This window comes from Triplophysa rosa, linkage group LG13 (assembly GCF_024868665.1).
Source record: "Triplophysa rosa linkage group LG13, Trosa_1v2, whole genome shotgun sequence".
Lineage (NCBI taxonomy): Eukaryota > Metazoa > Chordata > Actinopteri > Cypriniformes > Nemacheilidae > Triplophysa > Triplophysa rosa.
In genome coordinates this window covers 21,952,737-21,970,289 of record NC_079902.1, presented here as the reverse complement: position 1 = coordinate 21,970,289, position 17,553 = coordinate 21,952,737, and the positions used below count along the sequence as shown (strand labels likewise).

At 40.8% G+C, this 17,553-nt stretch overlaps 1 protein-coding gene across 2 annotated transcripts; it reads right to left on the bottom strand.

Moving 5' to 3' along the window:
* Positions 1–1,797: 1,797 nt before the first annotated feature.
* Positions 1,798–12,827, bottom strand: fgf24 (fibroblast growth factor 24). Of its 2 annotated transcripts, none has more exons than XM_057350090.1 (5): positions 11,698–12,827; positions 11,457–11,493; positions 7,922–8,084; positions 4,478–4,584; positions 1,798–3,432 (listed from the first exon to the last, which is right to left on the bottom strand). In XM_057350090.1, the coding sequence occupies exons 1-5, from the start codon at positions 11,727–11,729 to the stop codon at positions 3,154–3,156; spliced, it is 618 nt and encodes a 205-aa protein (XP_057206073.1). In that variant the 5' UTR covers positions 11,730–12,827; the 3' UTR covers positions 1,798–3,153. The 2 variants fall into 2 exon arrangements, with proteins under 2 accessions (XP_057206073.1, XP_057206071.1); XM_057350088.1 differs by having other exon boundaries at positions 7,913–8,084; positions 11,698–12,813.
* Positions 12,828–17,553: the final 4,726 nt, after the last annotated feature.

Sequence of the window (17,553 nt, the reverse complement as noted above, 5' to 3'; positions counted from 1 at the left end):
ACGGACCGGGAGAGTGTGGGGGATTTGGTAAGGAACGAGTGTGTGTTTAAAAAATGTCCCGGGATTTTGACAGCGCGTTTGGTTCCCAGAGTTTCATGTGGTGTTATTGACGCGTGAATAGATTCTCTCTGGTGGCCAATGCAGACTGTCTAATGAGCTCGCTATCATTCTCAGAAATCATTTCTCCCGAACAAGGTTTCATACCAGAAGTTTTGGAAATCCATTTGGAAAAGGAATAGTTCCATTGACCTTGATACCTTTCCGAACATTCTCTTTTAACATTCCTGCACTCCCTTTGCTTCTAATTGATTTCATAAAAGAGGTCATATGTAAAACCGAGGAGGGGCTCCGTTGATTTAACCTCGAATCTAAATGATCCTCTAATCCCATGTTGTCGGAGAAACTCTTCACCGTCTTAAACGCCTCATAACTTCCCCATGACACATTTTCTGGACCATGTCTTCGGCTTCCACAGCGCAGTTCACCTCTTCGTCTCACGGTGACTGTTCCCGAGGCAAATATTCTACCGTAACCTCGGCGTGAAGACCAACTCTCGGGAATGGAGCGTGCGCTGCGTTTACGGCGCTTCGGACTAGATTGCAGCCATCTATGAATACATTCAACACTCTGTGTAAGAAAAGTCAAGCGTACAGCTTGCGATGCAGGAAGAGTTGTGACCAGTGCGTCACATTGTGTTCCTTAATTCTTAGATCCGACTTTCAGTTTCTCAAGAACTTTCTTACACAGTTGATGAGTCAGTCAAGGTCTCGAGTTAAATCAAAAGATTTAAAGACATTGGTCAGTTTATTGGTTTAAGTTGTGTTGCATGTACAGTACTTTTAAAAATAATCTGGTTGAAAAAATAACTTTGCAAGTTATATTATAAGCAAGGGATGTCCAGTATTGACAATAGTTATATTAATAATAATTTTGCGTTCATACTAAACATGAAATCCCAGCAAATATAATTGTTTTAACGTATGTTAAACAATGTTACTCATAACGTTAAATCAATTACGTTTGTTGTCTGAAAATTGTCGACTCGTTGTCGAGAATAACCAATAACATTGATTCAACGGTAAATCAATTATCTTTGCTATCTGGGATCATACCGTAAATAATATTGTTATTGTAAATTTTTTTGGCCCTAATAGTCTTGTAGTGAAAATTTGATGTTGTGACAGCCCCATTATCAATTTTCTTCAATCACTTTTGAAACAAGAACCGTTTTTGACTTTTTATCTAAAGATAAAAGGCATGTGTGCACTTTTCCAGAGAAAACACGAATTAATCAAGACCCCAAACTATTTTTCATGGCCCTGAGTGTGAACATCAGTCACTGCTTTCTCTCAGTCCCTCTTTCTATTGGATCACAATTTTGGCACTATGCATCCAGCATTATGCTACCAAATAACTGAAGATGACTTATTAAAGATGAATCACGGCAGTTTTCTTTACATCTGCCTGTATGAAATAAAAAACCCATCAAGGAAAGCGTCTAAACATCCACAGGGCCACGAGTGGAGTCGATTTCTGAACTATTCTATTCTTTCAAAAAAAACCTAAAAAACTTAGCTCTATATACTGTGGTAGGCTATATGAGACCATTTTTTTTTAATTGCACTTATGCTTTTTGTTGTCCAATTGCTTCCATTGTTTCCCTCATCTGTAAGTCGCTTTGGATAAAAGCATCTGCTAAATGACTAAATGTAAATGTATTATTTAGTATAGCAACAAAATCAATAGAAAACGATATACCCCTCACACGAGAACACACACAATGCATTCATTTGTCCATATATACTCCTCTTTTTATTATTATTAACAGAGGTCAAATAAATTCATCAAGTCATATTTACACAGAAAGACAATAAATATTTTAGAATAGTAATAAAATTATTATTTGTTTGCATACTTTCTTGTCGTACGTGTGTCATGATTGTTAGTAACGTCTGACAGACGATGAGTATATATTGTGTGTATACTACAGCTATACCCATATGGAGAGAAGACCTCACCAACCGTGGCTGGTGTCCAGCGTTTGCAGAGGACGAAATGATCCGGTACCTTTTCATAAACATCTTAGACCCACAGACTCTGTGCACCTGTGTCTCAGAAAACTGGAGTGTTTCTGTCCCAAACGCGCCCCCTTTTATGTCTTTGGTGATGTAATGTCAACCACAGTCGGGTGATGCGCTGTAGAGTCGCGCGGGCGTCGTTTGGGACAGAGCCAGAAGATTCTGGAAGGTCAGAAGAGTTGAGAGTAATCTGAATGGAAGAAAGCAGTCGGATTTTTGTTTTGAATGAACTCCAATTGTCAGGGACTTAATGTTCACGCATTCTGCATAAATGTCTTGCATTTGGTTCCTAAATTGGTTGTACACAGGTTTATATTGACTGCATTATCTGCATTCGCTAAAGTACACAACGGTTCTTACATGCTAGTGTCATACATGAGAGCATCGAGGCCGCTGCCGTTCCTAAAACCTTAATACAGAAAGTCGAATGCTTCTCAAAGCTCTTCCAGTCCCTTCATATCCAAACTATTACCACAGTTAATGGCGAGGCTCATATCTGACTAGTCAACGCATCTTGAATCACAACATACGCAAAAAATGTCAGAGCGTTTCTCCTGCCAAACGGCGTCTGATCTCCAGAGCGGCTGCACAAAGCGTCGGGCTCACGGCTCTTCAAAATATTGCACTCAAAGCTTCACGTTTACTTATGGAGGTCACGTGACCTTTTATTATCGCTCTCCATGACTGCCCAAATCCAGTGAAAATATTGGATCCTCGTCGTCGGGGGAAATATGAAAAGTTTCCGGCACGTCGCTATTCCAGCGGCGTTTCTGCTGTAAACTTGTCGAATGGGGAGACACTCGCTCCTGTGATGTCGTCCTCAGTTAATCCAGTATAAATAAAATAACAGGCACAGATATTATGTTAAGAAAAAGCAACACATTCAAGAGCTGGGAGAAACGCTTGTGAAATACAGTATAAAAATAGAACATCTTTTTAAAGGTTCTTGTCTCGTCCGTAGCCTCATTGTTCAATTGCGCGCCCTTCCTTCTCCAGTTCGTGTTGATCAGTCTGTTTTAAGGCGCGAAGCAGGTGTGGTGTACTCGGGAAACAGTGCACACTCGTCCACGCGGTGTCAGTTCGTTTTGGGGTTGGGTTTTAACCGCCGCGCCCTTCGCGTTCGTTTCGTTACGGTGGTGAAACGGAACTCCTCCAGAGGGTCCGCTTTTCCCCTGGGGTGACGTTTCATGAAATGCACTTCCTGTTGCGTCTGCGTGGTCCTTGAGCCTTTTTTGGGTTTACCCTTTCGGTTGAAACCCAAGTACCAGCCTTTGTATTTGGCCGACACCAGCGCCGTGTAGTTGTTCTCCAAATATTCCTCCACGAACACGCACTCCTGGTTATTCCCATTGGGCTGAGGAGAGAGAACAAGACGACGTGTCAGAACCTGAGACCCTCAACCATTTCATCTGATTGGTCAGAAAGCGTTCAAGCCAATGATGGCAGGGAGCAGAAAAAATATTGAATTCCAACCGTTGGGTTTAAATTCAACTTTTGGTTGGACGTAAAAGATTCAAGATTGAATTAGACAAAAACATTTCGCGATTGACCAATCAGATTCAACAATAACTCGCAAAACAAAAAGATCCATCAAAGCTGCGATATGTAACTTTTTTTGGTTTGAAAACTTGCGTGGTTTTTAATGACTTTGTAGAAAATGTTGGTTTGCCGTCACTTCAGCTGACTAAGAGAAGTGCTTTCAAAGCTCGACCCGTCTCTTGTACACAACTCGACTGATGAAACTCATGGCGCCTACTCGGCTTACGAAGCAGAATATTTCAAAAGAATAGCCACCCCCCTGTACCAAAGCAACACAATAATTGTGCCCCTCTCTGGAACTTATGGTCAGTTCAAAACAAGCCACTGATGCATGGAAAGTACGCTTCATGGCTAAATGTAGGGGGTGTTATTTTTTCCACTTTTTGTTTGTGGTAAGGCAGTTTCATGCACTTGGAAAAATGGACAAATTTACCTTCAAACAGCCAACATCAATTTCTCATTTTTTATTTGAATAGATGGTACTAAAATATGTGTTGACCGGCTCTATTATATAACCATTACGAGTTGGTTACAGTAGTGGCGGTTTTTAAAAATGCATACCCCAAAATTGCTCCCAGCTACAAACTCATAATAGAAAGTCGACGTACGGCAGATGTTACTACACCCTAGCATTGCAATATTCATAACTCCAAAAACATTTCAGCTAAAGTCAAAAGCACTCACAAATGCATAGATTCTTACATAAGCATTCACATAAATATGACCGAAGCGACTTCATATGTTACTTTGGGAGTGATGGTAGTTTTATGAGAATTCTCTGGACACTTCCAGTTGTTTGACTGCACATTCCTGCGGCTGGACAACATGATAATCCAGCCCAATTCCTGCTTGAAACATACCTTTCCAATAATTTTCCCGTTCTTGTTCATGCAGATGTAGTATCCGCTCTCTTTCCCTTTTATCCGAATGTGACTGCCGAACGTCTCCGTTTCCACGACAAGCAGAGCTGCAGGTGAAAAGAAAGAAAACACATTTTAACAAAAGGTAGAAAACACTACCATAAAAGAAAATCTCGCAAAACCCATCAAAAGAAAGGAATTAAAAATGTTTCATGCATTAAGATTAATTCTAGAAGAACGCTATTTAAAACATTTCTTTAATTATGGCATTATTATTTTTATCACAGTTAAGAAACACCCCCAATTGTCATTATTGTAAAAAGAATAATTAATAATTGTCATTATTTGTAAAAAAAAAATGCATGGTCATTGCTGTAGTGAGTAAAATTGAAAAAAAAAACTTTTAAAGCATTTTGTATCATGTAATTAATGTATCAATTTACGCAAAATGTTAAAAAAAGACATCCTTACAAATAATTATTTATATGCAATCAAGTACAAAAATTGCTTTGATACTGCAATAATGTGAATATAATGACAATCATCATTGTAAATCATGAGAAACACAATATGAAAAAATAAAATATCCAGATGTATTATACAGCAAAAACAAATTAGAACGAAAAATGTGCTCACAGTGCAAAACAAATCTCAAAGATAACTTTCTAAACTTTCCTAATGCAAACTGCCTTTGTCTTTTAAACTATGACTCACACACCATTTTTGAAATTTACTGATTGGTATGTATTTTATTCTGTGTGTTGTACAAGAACATAATGTATCTATAGCTGTCGACTTTTAAATGACACAAAACTCACACGAAAGTGTAATAATTTACATTATTTTACTGCAGCAAGAAGTTTCCTCTCTCTCTCTCTCTCTCTCTCAAGGGTCCCTCTCTCGGGGGGAGAAGCAATCTACCAAACTCTTTGGAGCAGTTCAGATCTCGGGGGATTGGGTTTCCACTTGCCTTTAGTTCGTGCTCACTCAATCACAAATTTAGGATGATCCATTTGTTTAACACACTGGGCTATTCAACACTACTCAAAGCAGAGAGGCTTAGTGAGCAACACCAAAACTGTCCCCTTCAAAAACAGCCCGAGGCAACATGAGAGGCTCGACTAATCCACACGGGCCACTTGAGATCATCTGCAGGTGGGAAAGATCTCCCTTCTGAGCGCTTCATTTATTATGAAGTACAAAATAAAAACGATTCTGATAGGAGAGAGAAATCTGTGTCAAGTGCATATGTCTGTCATTTTAATTAACATCATATATTTAAAAATAAAAAGGTTTAAAGCAGATTTCAGATCTGATTATTTAAAAGAAAAGTTTCACCCACAGGGTTGTTCTCGTTTAGTTTTTCTGCTTCAATCATGAAAACGGAATAAAGTTAAGGGAAGTTTATTACTTATAAAAGTTTTTTTTTGGCATAAGGTGCACCAATGAATCACACAATGCACATTAAGACCTAAAAAAAACTAGATGCTTAAAATAATGACCGACAGTGTTTTAGGTGTTCTGAGTGTTTCACAAGGCACAAATCTACATGCATTAATCTCATTCTAATGAAGGTGTGTATTAAAAACACTCGGTTCTCTGAACATTGAATGCTTAATTGCTGACAGAAGAGCAGAAACACAAGCAAAGATGATGAATGGGGTATGTGTGTGTGTGTGTGGGAGAGAGAGAGAGAGAGAGAGAGAGAGAGAGAGAGAGAGAGAGAGAGAGAGAGAGAGAGAGAGAGAGAGAGAGAGAGAGAGAGAGAGAGAGAGAGAGAGAGAGAGAGAGAGCGAGAGGGNGAGAGAGAGAGAGAGAGAGAGAGAGAGAGAGAGAGAGAGAGAGAGAGAGAGAGAGAGAGAGACAGGTAGTGTCACAGAGTTCACAGGTGCCAGGTGTGGGGGTTTACCTTGATGTGCTCACACAGGTACAGAAGAAAAACTCAGCAATGCTTAACCAAACACTGCCGTATTCACACAATAAACACCAACTTACACTAAACAATCAACATAAACTTACAAACAAGCATTTACTAAACAATTCCGATCACTAACCACCAGCAAAACCCAAACCACTGACTCTAACCAACTCACCTGCCAACCACATTCTGAAAACACGTTCACAATCGTCTGTTTATGTAAACATGAACAACACTACTTCAGCTGTTGAACTATACACTACATGTGAGTTGACGTTTACAACATGCAGCTCAACACAAGAAATCTATACGATTATAGAATTACTGTACATAAAGATCATGGACACGAAAGAGCACGAGAGAAGAATATAAACACACTTGTCTCGGTCTGTGTTGATTTTATACACTGTGTCTATTTTTCCTTTTGAAAAAATACTGTAGTGGTGAAACTCTTAAGTACACTACAGTATTTACTACAGTTGATCAATTTACTATAGTAAATACTACAGAATACTTTAGTATGCTTTTAATTTATATTCTTTATAGTTGGGATAGCGCACCCAAAAATGAAAATTCTGTCACCCTTACCCTCAGATTGTTCCAAACCTGTGTACATTTCTTTGTTCTGCTAAACACAAAGGAAGATATTTGGAAGAATGTCAGTAACCAAACAGATCTCATCCCCCATTTACTGCCATAGTAGGGAATGTAAATACTATGGGAGTCAATGGGAAATGAGATCTGTTTGGTTACTGACATTCTTCCAAATATCTTCCTTTGTGTTTAGCAGAACAAAGACGTTTATACAGGTTACAGGAACAATCCGAGGGTGAGGAAATGATGACAGAATTATTCATTTCCTCAAGTATTTTTTCATGTGGGTCATTACAAGTTTCTTTACCACACAAGCACTGCTGTAAGAACTCAGTTGTTTAAACATTGATTTGATTTATTATATTCCAGGTTTGATGGCACAGCGAATCTCATTAACACTGTTTACAGCTGAAAAAGCTTGATTCTAATGAAATGACATTGAAACTCTGTGGAATGGATTTGAAAATGTGTGAAACAAAACGGACAGTATGAAACTCTAAAGCATCATCAAATTGGACACGTTCCTTAATAAATGATGCGGGAAGGGGCGGGGACATAAGTGACTGGCTTTCCGTGGAATTCCGAGTAAAACTGCTTCTGCGCGAGCCCGGTTATTAGACAAACATATCATCCGCAATCTTCCTGAAGACACTTCATTTTCACCAGGACTGAAAACAACAGAGCTATCATTACCGGACACGCCACGCGGCTTCCAGCGTGTGATAACAAAACCGAACACGGAGTTTGAGAAAAATGATTCCACTTTCAACACGCTCAAAGACTGTAACAAACAAAAAGCCATTTATGAAATCTCTGAAACAGGTGTTGAACTTGAAGAATTCTTGGTAAGCAGAAGAGATTCTCAGAAGTGCTTTTCTCGCGTTGTCTAAAACTTCTAAAAGAGCACAGGAACACTCCCGTACCGTACTTGCCCCCATCGTCTCCGTTGGCGTTGATCTTCTTGCCCAGGATCTGCACATGTTTCCCTGTGGTCCTGCTGTACAGCTGATAGATCCGCACCTGCTTCCGGCTCACGTCGTCTCGAGTGTGGTTCTCGATGTAGAACCGGAAGTCAGCCGAACTCTGCTGAGATTCCTAGAACCAAGAGAAGAAAGACGATTCAGCGATCTGTTTTATGACGCTAAAACAACTGCATTTAAGAGTCGATGTGAAATATGGCTACTTTTGGAAAGTTTGATGTTTATGCTGGTTCTGTGTGTTCACCCTAAAATGAAAAAACACGATTCACTCTCATGTCATTCAAACCTTTCTTTCTGTTGCAGAACACTGAAGAAGATATTTTGAAGAATGTCGATAACCAAACAACATGAATCTCCATGGACTAACATTGTATAAACACAAAACCACTGGGACATTTCACAAAATATCTTCTTTTGTGTTCCGGAGAAGAAAGAGTCAGATACAGGTTTGTGAACAACATGAGGGTGAAAAATGATGACAGAATTGTTCTTTTTTCGTGAACTATACCTTTAAGAAAGTGCAATCGATTTTCATTTCATGTTGACATTCATTTATTATGTATTACATATTCCGTTAATGTTTATGTTATGTGCTGTAAGACATGATTCCAGCATGTCCTGTTACCTCTTTCTTTCTTTTTTTCTATCTGTCTCTCTCTTTTTTCCTTTTTTTTTGTCGAATAAAACATCTGAATACTTTAAGCCTGCAGCTACACCGAGAAGAGAAGTTTTCAATTTCCACTAGCAATTCTCCAGCAATTATCCACCTGAAAGATCCAACTCTGTCATCAAACAAATATCTGCCTAGGGTCAGAATCACACTCATAAATCACACACACCTGTAAGAATGGGAAGTACATATACACAACCTAAGACCGATGCGTTCTCCGACACAAATGCTCCAACATCATCAAATGCACCGCTGCTTGCCACAGCATCTCCTGTCAGTATAAAAGTGTGACGTTCTGTGCTCGACCCCGAGGCTTTATATGAAAATCTACCATTCCATCTCTCATCCAAAACGTTCTGTCCTTTCCTTTCCTTCCCTCCAAAACACATATACCTTAAAAAATGCAAGAATCTCAGCCAAGAAGGCTTCTCGTGCGCTGAATGGAGGGTAATTGCCCTGTAATGAGCTTTTATGTGGCTTCTCTCGGGTGGTTAATTACACACACTTTACATGCTTCCACTCCATGTTATTTTAACCTCGGCTAATTAATGACATTTAGGAAGCATGAGGGGAAACGTGCTCACGGTACGAAGGAAATCTTTTCGACGGGGAAAAACAGTTCCATATAGCTTCACGAAGTACGCAGGAATGCTGAGAAACAATAATGCACGAGCACACAAAACCTTTGATGCGTGACTTATAGAATTACAAAGAGAAAACCATTACATTTCTTTATTGTAATATAATCATGTATTTTGAGAAAGCTACATATCTGTTTAAAAACAATTCAGAGAGAAAATTGTAGGCCAGATTTGTAGGTTGATACACAGCAACTTTTCTGTGAATTTGGTGCCCAACTATCTGTTGGTCTCACCAATGGCTGAATGGTGAAGTGTAAGTGAAACCAGCCATTGTTTATGCAGTTCTGACTCTTCGTCAGAAATTACACACTTCACCTTTAGGTGCAAATACGACATTACAAAAAACAACAACACACTCATACTAGTTGTTACAGTAGCCAAGCATTTTGGCAAACATCAGCAATAATAGAACCACTGGCTGTCTCAACATGACTTTATCTTTCTAAAAAAAAGAAGTATAGTCATAGACATGTAAATTATAGTCATATGGGCTCCAAATGTTGTATCCCTAAATTAAACGAAGCAACCAACATCCAACATCATGATGTTTCCAACATCAATTTAATAAAGAATAATGGTCGATTTTGCCCTCTTTGCCAATTTCTGCTTGTAATAACAAAATCACACCCACAATCTATCCTCGACGGGATTTACTCTGCAATCTGCCCATAGTCAAAGCGAGGTGTGTATGTAGACAGTTGCGCACGGTCGGGCGCGGGAAGGATGCGGGCATGCCCATGCAGGGACACCGCGCCACGGCCAAACATTTTTATCGCACCGCCCGACTGCCTTCAAAGTCAAGACAGGCACACGAAAATGACTTCAAAAGGAAGGAACCCGCGCACTCTTGCATGTCAGATAGGCCCTATCTACAGACATCGCTCTGTGCGCACGACGCATCTCAGGAAACAACGCTTCAGCGCACCGCCACTTAAACTGCGCTTATCACACGTTCCCTTTCACTGCATCTCTTTAATAGAATGTTTGTTTGTTTTCGTAGCGCAAACTATATAACAACAACAACAACAAAGGTCGCGGTTACCGGCGGAAGCTGGAGATATGTATCGCGCATTCGGATATCCATGGCCCTGTCATACAAGCAGACTGCGCCACACTATGACCTTGTTTGCGCCAACAGCATGAAACAAAATTGTGAGCACAGAATTATATAACCAATCTCGTTTTACCAAATCAGTGGCTTTGTTCCTAATTTGAAGGCTGTCTTTGTAGATCTCCCACTCCTATTACCACATTTTGATGACAGGTTTTATAATCACGTTGCCTTGACCCATTTGTCAGAAGAGGGATAAAAACTCTCTTGGGCATTAAGTTGTTTGCGCCTTGTGAGGTGTGTAAATCTGTCAATAAAGACGAACGAGGAACTGCAGATATCTAATTACTACTTGTTTGATTTTGTTGGAAGAACTGTGTCAGAGGCTTAGAAGATTGGTAACCTAATGTTGGAAGAGCCTGAGAAAAAATAGCTAATGTTACCTGAACAATTTGTATGGTCAAATGACTGCCCTAAATAAATAACAGTAAATATATAATAATTGTTTATATATGAAACACAATATGAATTCTAATTTAAAATTATTAATCAACTAATATTACTTATATTTGTCTGTTTGGTGTTTTATAGTCAAACTCAAATTTACTTAAGAAATGTATTCCCCTTTTTTAAAGGATTATTCTGCTTTTTTTGGGCAGTCCCGAGAGTTCATCGGGCGTGTCTGTTTGCGAATAAAAGCAACTATTTCATCTCATCTTCATTTGCGTAAAAAATGAATGTGGCATTTCCTTGATTGCTCAAAATGCGCATTTAGTTTAAAGGGATATAACAGAACATTCGAACATTTATGCTGTTAAGGAATTACAAAAATGCGAATAATTCCAAATTGAAAATAACACGTTGTGGATTTTTTTCACGAAAATCCGAACACAGCACATGAACATGCAAAAACCGCGGAAATCTGGGATTTTAAAAAGACTAATTTAATTCTTCTGGCAAGACCAAAGCAAATTCAAACACCCTTTTTTACGGCACTCCAGGGTCTACATTTCCTATGCCTGTTTCAAAAACCTTAAGACAACAAATTAAACAAGCTTTGTGTTTGCGGAGGCACATCCTTCCCTTAATCCAGATTAATGATAAGAGTGAAACAACCAGATTTACCTGTAACTGGAAGTAGAGGACCAGAAAATGTAAACACCTGGAGAGAGAGAGAGAGAGAGAGAGAGAGAGAGAGAGGGAGTGAGAGAGAGCGAACGAGAGAGAGAGAGAGGAGGAGTGAATCACAAGCAATTACACAAGATAAAAATGTACCAGTATCTCAATGCTGGCTTTGAGCGACTTCTATTGGCAAGAATGTACTGACTCAAAGTGCATCAAAGTGAATGTTAAAAATGTTTCTTACACGTAGATGAACCTTGAAGGCAGACCAGACATCTTGGTCAAATACACCTGTTTCCAGCGTTTGCCGCTCCAGTAAGTGCCGTACGGAGCCCCGCCAGGGTCTCACGCACAAAATCCCAGAAGAGATGTGCAATCCCAGGGAAAAGAGCGATGAAGAAAGCGCAAATGTGCCACTGCGCGCAGCATGAGGCTTTCCTTGCTTTGAAAAGATCAGGATAAACTCAAACAAACGTGGTGTCCCCTATCTACCGCGACCGTGCGCACGCCGCGCTCTCGCCAAAGCGCGCAAACATTGAATCTGCAGGAAAAAACTGTTGCGTGGTGTCTCCTCCTCGCCGACAAATCCACGTCCTTAACTACTTAGTCCTGGATCCAGCATGCGATAAAAAAGGATAAATTCCGTTCGTACCCGCCGTAGACACCTGGAAGCGCACACCGTACGCAGATCATTGTACTCTTTTCATGTCCATTGTTTGGAGAGGGAGAAAGTTTCCCAGCAACTCCAAGCTGACAGGACGGTAAAAAAATGTCTCGCGTTTAGTTTTTGTTTTACGGTTATCCAAAGTTGTTGTAAATAAGAGGCTGTTGCAAATCCTGGAAGAGCGATATGATGATAGGACTCCTGTCAGTGGTCTGTCTGTCTGTGCGCCGCGGAGGTTTGGAGCGCAATGAGGGGTTTATGGTTGGTAGTGGGTGGAAACCTGTCAGTGGTTTTGCACCTGATAGGGTGATCTGCAAAGGACCATCGGTGCGGGGAATGCGCCTTTCGTCCGACGGAGCGCATTTTTGTTTTGTGCTCTTCTGAGTTTCTTGAACTCTGTCGTCATTTCAATGCGAATCTGTGAAAATTCCTTACGGATTTCACATATAAACTCGTAAACAGGTGCATTTCGGTTGAGCAAAACCAGATACGCGGATATGAGATAACAAAATTCTCATCTCATGTTAAAAGTGTGAGAGAAGTACATTTTCGCTCCCCCTTTCACAGCTTAAACGCATAATAGACTATACGCATGCCATCAATATTAATAATTGCTATCAAGGGCAAAACGTATTTATGTCCATTTTAAATTAATATACTATACATATTAGTATTATTTGTTTTGTTTTTTAATGGAGGCGCAAACTAAACCTTAAGTTTCAGTGCGAGCAACTAAAGTTATTTCAAACTTTTAAATGCGCGCTTTGATTACCCATCCAGTGATGAGTGTCATTTCATCTCGTTTGTTCACTTCCCAAAGCCGAAAGCATTTTATTGGTGGGGTTTGTTGATTCCTCTCAGACAGTATTGAGATGCAAGTGGTTGTCGAACTCGAATTTTCAATATTGTGCTATAAGTCATCTGGCATTGAAATGCGCAAGAGGTGTGAATGTGTTTACAAGGTCTTCTGAACATGCCCCCCCGCCAGCTGCAGGTTTATTCCATCAATAGCCCTTTCTCGGCTGCGATCGGGAAAAAAGAAACCCAAATTCAAATGACTCCTCTGACATGTTTTTATTATATCTTTTGCACGAAGTTGCATTACAAAGCAGATCTCAGATTAAAATTTAAAGGGTAAACGCTGAAAGGGGGGTTTTGCACGTGCACGGTGACATTGATTCACGTGGCCTAAAATATCATTTTGGCACGTTCGGACATGAGCAAGACGTCCTGACTCGGATTGGTGTGTCCAGTATGATATACAGTAGGTATGGATCTGAAATCTTTCAAGTCTGACCAAGAAGAGTAAATAAAGGTAGAAGGTGGAAAATGTAGACAAAGATACATTTGAAAGTAAACACAGATTACTTTGCTTAAAAAGGGATAGTTCACCCAAAAATGAAAATTCTGCCATTATTTACCCATCCTCGGGTTGTTTCAAACCTGTATGAATTTCTTTATTCTGTTAAAATATATTCGGAACAATATCAGCAATTTTCAGTTCTGGGACATCATCCACTACAATAGTAGAAAAACAGTAATTATATATTTTTTGTTCTGTTGAACACAAAATCAGACCTTTTGAAGAATTTAGAAAAACAAATAGTTCTGGGACACCTTTGAATTGTTCCTACTTTGGTAGTCAATGACATTCCAGAACTGAAAATTGCTAACATTCTTCCAAATATCTTTTTTATACAGGTATGAAATCACATGAGGGTGAGTAAATGATGACAGAATTTTCATTTTTGGGCGAACGATCCCTTTAATTCCTTTTGCATGCACTTTTCTTTACATGAAAGCATTTTGGCTTCTATAACAACATGATGCTATAAATCTGGATGTTTTCTTTGAAGTGGATCACCTGGACTGTGTGGTGAGCTCAGAATAATCCTATTTGGAACAGCCAAACCAAAAGTGGTTTTAAATGAACAAGTGAACACAGATTCGTCCATCATCGGCCAAATGAGATCAAGGGAGGCTTTGGCAATATGACAACCAACATATCCTGAGCGGGACACTAAAAAGGAAGTTATACTCTGGCATTCCCTAAAACTCGGAAGTGGCTTGATCTTTCTGAGCGCTCGGAGCTTTGCGTGTCTCATAGAATATTAAGCATTCAGGTGGCCGTTTCCAAGTGCAAGTTTTCACAAAGCGTGGGCCATTTGTCTAGCATGAGGCACAGAAATGGTTGCCTTTAGGTTATTTATTGGAACTGCACTACTTGGAAGACCGAAGATGAAACAAATGAGCGACAGATTCCAATATTCCTGGGAGAGCTGGAGAGGTCTCCATCACACATTTCATTTGTTGTGAAAAAGCGCTACACCTCAAAGTGGGTCACACTTTGTACGTGCGGCGGTTTAAGGCAAGCGAGGAGTGATTTAACCAAACAACAAAGCCTCATTAGTCAAAGCGCTTTAATGACAGGATAGAATGCATTAAAAACAGATAAATATGTCACATCAAGGGCCTAAAATAATAACACAAACCGCATGTTCTTTGTGCATTGGTGTGATGGAAGTTAAAGGAATGCTGTGCAACCGCCGTGTCCCTGAAGTTTAATAAAGCAGGGAAAAAACTTGGAGGAGAGGTCACACACAGTTGTTCAAAGGCTTCGAGAGACCTTTTAAAGCCGACAGAGGAACTTCACAGTTCTGCGAGTAAAGGCCGGTGTACCGCATTAGTGTCAGAACACCTCCGACACACCCAACTTCTTGTCTGCATCCGCTTTCATCTCTGACACAAACGTATAGATGGCATCTGTGTCCTATTGAATGCGAAGGTGACGGGGAGATCTCTTTCACTGATTGACATCTGATGGCCTTCGTGAGTCAGAGAAACACTTGATCAGCATCTCAAAGAGAGAACGTTCATCTGCGTGCAACACTGTACACGTACCACCTGTCCGGATGAATAAAAACCAAGCCGGCTTTCAGTACCAAAGTCAATTACAATAGCAACTTCTTTAAAGGGACGGTTCACCCCAAAATACCATTTCTGTCATCATTTGATCACTCTCGTGTGCTTTAAAATCTGTATTTGACTCTTTCTTCAGTGGAACACAAAAGAAGATATTTTGAGAAATGTTTGTGTGGTTTCGTGCCCGAACAATGGGAGTCAATGGGAGTCAATGTTGTTTGGTTCCCAACGTTCTTCAAAACATCTTCTTTTGTGTTTAACTCAAGACAAACTCTATCTGCGGTCATGTTTAAAGATTCTGGTAGGTCGATAAAGGGTCATGTCCCGTCAGACTCCGAGGGTGACAGAGAGGGTGTGTGGGGCGACTCAAAGCCTTGATGTTGCTTTGAGGGTGTGCACACATTCCTAATTTGTCCCCCGTCACACGTCGACTGCATGGAAGCGTTTAGAAGTGCAGGACACAGAGTGTGTGATGTCGGCTATAGGTGTGTGGGTGGGAACAGGAGTGCGTGTGGGGGGTGAGGAACGTTTAAAGGTTGGGGAGGAGGGGTCGGTGGGTCTGATGTCGGCTTGGCAACTGATAGATAATTGTCCCGTCAGTGCGGTGCAAACTCTGGGCCGCGCAGCACGCCGCTAATGATGATATTTCCCCTCTCGCACTGCGCTCCCCGTCCAACGTCATAAACGCTGCGTACGGCTCCCTCGCCGCTAGCCGCTAACATGTGTTTTTATTTTCATGACTGCATCCATTTCCACGGCTCGCTGAACTCCGCGCTCCTTAATTATTCCACAGTCGTTCTTGTGGAGTGTTCGCTGTGGAGTTTAATAGATTTTAAAGAGCCGGCCTGTCAGAGCTTGTCACAATAGAGTATGTTTCGAGTCGGAGAGAATAATTGGTTTGGGAACCGAACGCCCTTTAGCCGTACCTCTGGACAGATCCCAGCACTCGGACAGATGACACGGTGGACATTGGCGGATAGGTGGACGTAGGTTTGGCATTTCTGGTTGCTGAGGAACTTGTGTTCGAAAGATTTGGCCGGAGAGGTGCACTTTTACTGGACAAACTGTGGATAGGCCTGGATAGGGTGTAAACGATTCACGATACTGATCTTACGATACGATTCATTCACGTTTTTTTTTACAAAATGAGTTGAGACCAATCAGAAACGAACAACTGCCCTTTTATTAATTCTCAAATGCTGCCCATTTCTTTGTAAAATAACAAATAACAAATAACAAAACTAAACTGCAATTTTAAAACAAATTCCAAATAAAAAAACAACGTACAATACAAATACTCTTTAAAATAAACTAACTAAAGGAGCGGGTATGGGCCGGCCGGCCGTGTCCGTGCGCCGCCCGCATGATGTAATTTTGTCATCAGGAAGGTCGTGATGCGTAGAACAACGCATGCGCGAGAAAAGTGCACTAGTCCACTAGGGGTCAATACACACCCAGAAAGTGTGCAGTGTGCCGTTGTCGAAGAAAACGATACAAAACCAACACGCTGAAACCAAGAACAGTATATCCTTCTCCACACTGTTTGGTTGTTGTCTTGCTGTTTGCTCGGATTGTTTGGAATGGCGACAGCACTGCCCTCTGATGGCCTGGTAGAGTACACATGCGCGAGACGGACACGGAAAGTCAAGTATACCCACTGCTTTTCTGCAGCATATCCATGTTTTCCAAGTTTGCAGTAAACACAGCGGCCCCTGCTGTTGAAAACATGTATTGCGATTCAAATAACATCTCAACCGGCTTGAATCTTCACATATTATGTCATTACATCCCTACTACATAAAGACGCCTCCTGACAAATTTCTCATCAGGAAAAACTCGAGGAATTACTCAACTCGGGACGTAGGCCAGAAAATCACGTTTGCATCATTTATTTAATAAAACACAATGAACGCAGTGTCACCGAGCACTCCCGAACAGAAGCCCGCTCCTCACAATGCTCAATTATAAAAACAGTATCTCCCATTACAGTAAACACTACCTTCGCTTCCAGCGCGGGTCAACTAAGGGCACTTTAGCGTTTTAAGACAGAGAACCTTTGTTCGGGAAAGCAGACAACACCAAAGTGAGCCATATTCTTCTGTTGGAGTCTCAGGTGTATTCCCTTACACTCATGTAGAAACACACACACACACGACAAACACAAAGATTAGTTGATTTTCATGACAAGTGTGCTTGGAAGTGTTCTGTGTGTGTCTCATTTCAGCCAGATGAACCCCCCCCGACCTGAACGCTTTATGCGCTGGTCTGATCCGTCCCCTGTCTAACACCTCCTTAGAACCCGCGCTTCCTTTGTTCTGTCAATACACAAACAACCATTCACATATGGCCACTCTGTAATCAGTGAAATACTAGCCTCTGGGCATTCGGAGAGAGAGAGGGAGAGAGAGTGTGTGAGAGAGTGAGAGAGAGAGTGTGTGTGTGTGTGAGAGAGAGAGAGAGAGAGAGAGAGAGAGAGAGAGAGAGAGAGAGAGAGAGAGAGAGAGAGAGAGAGAG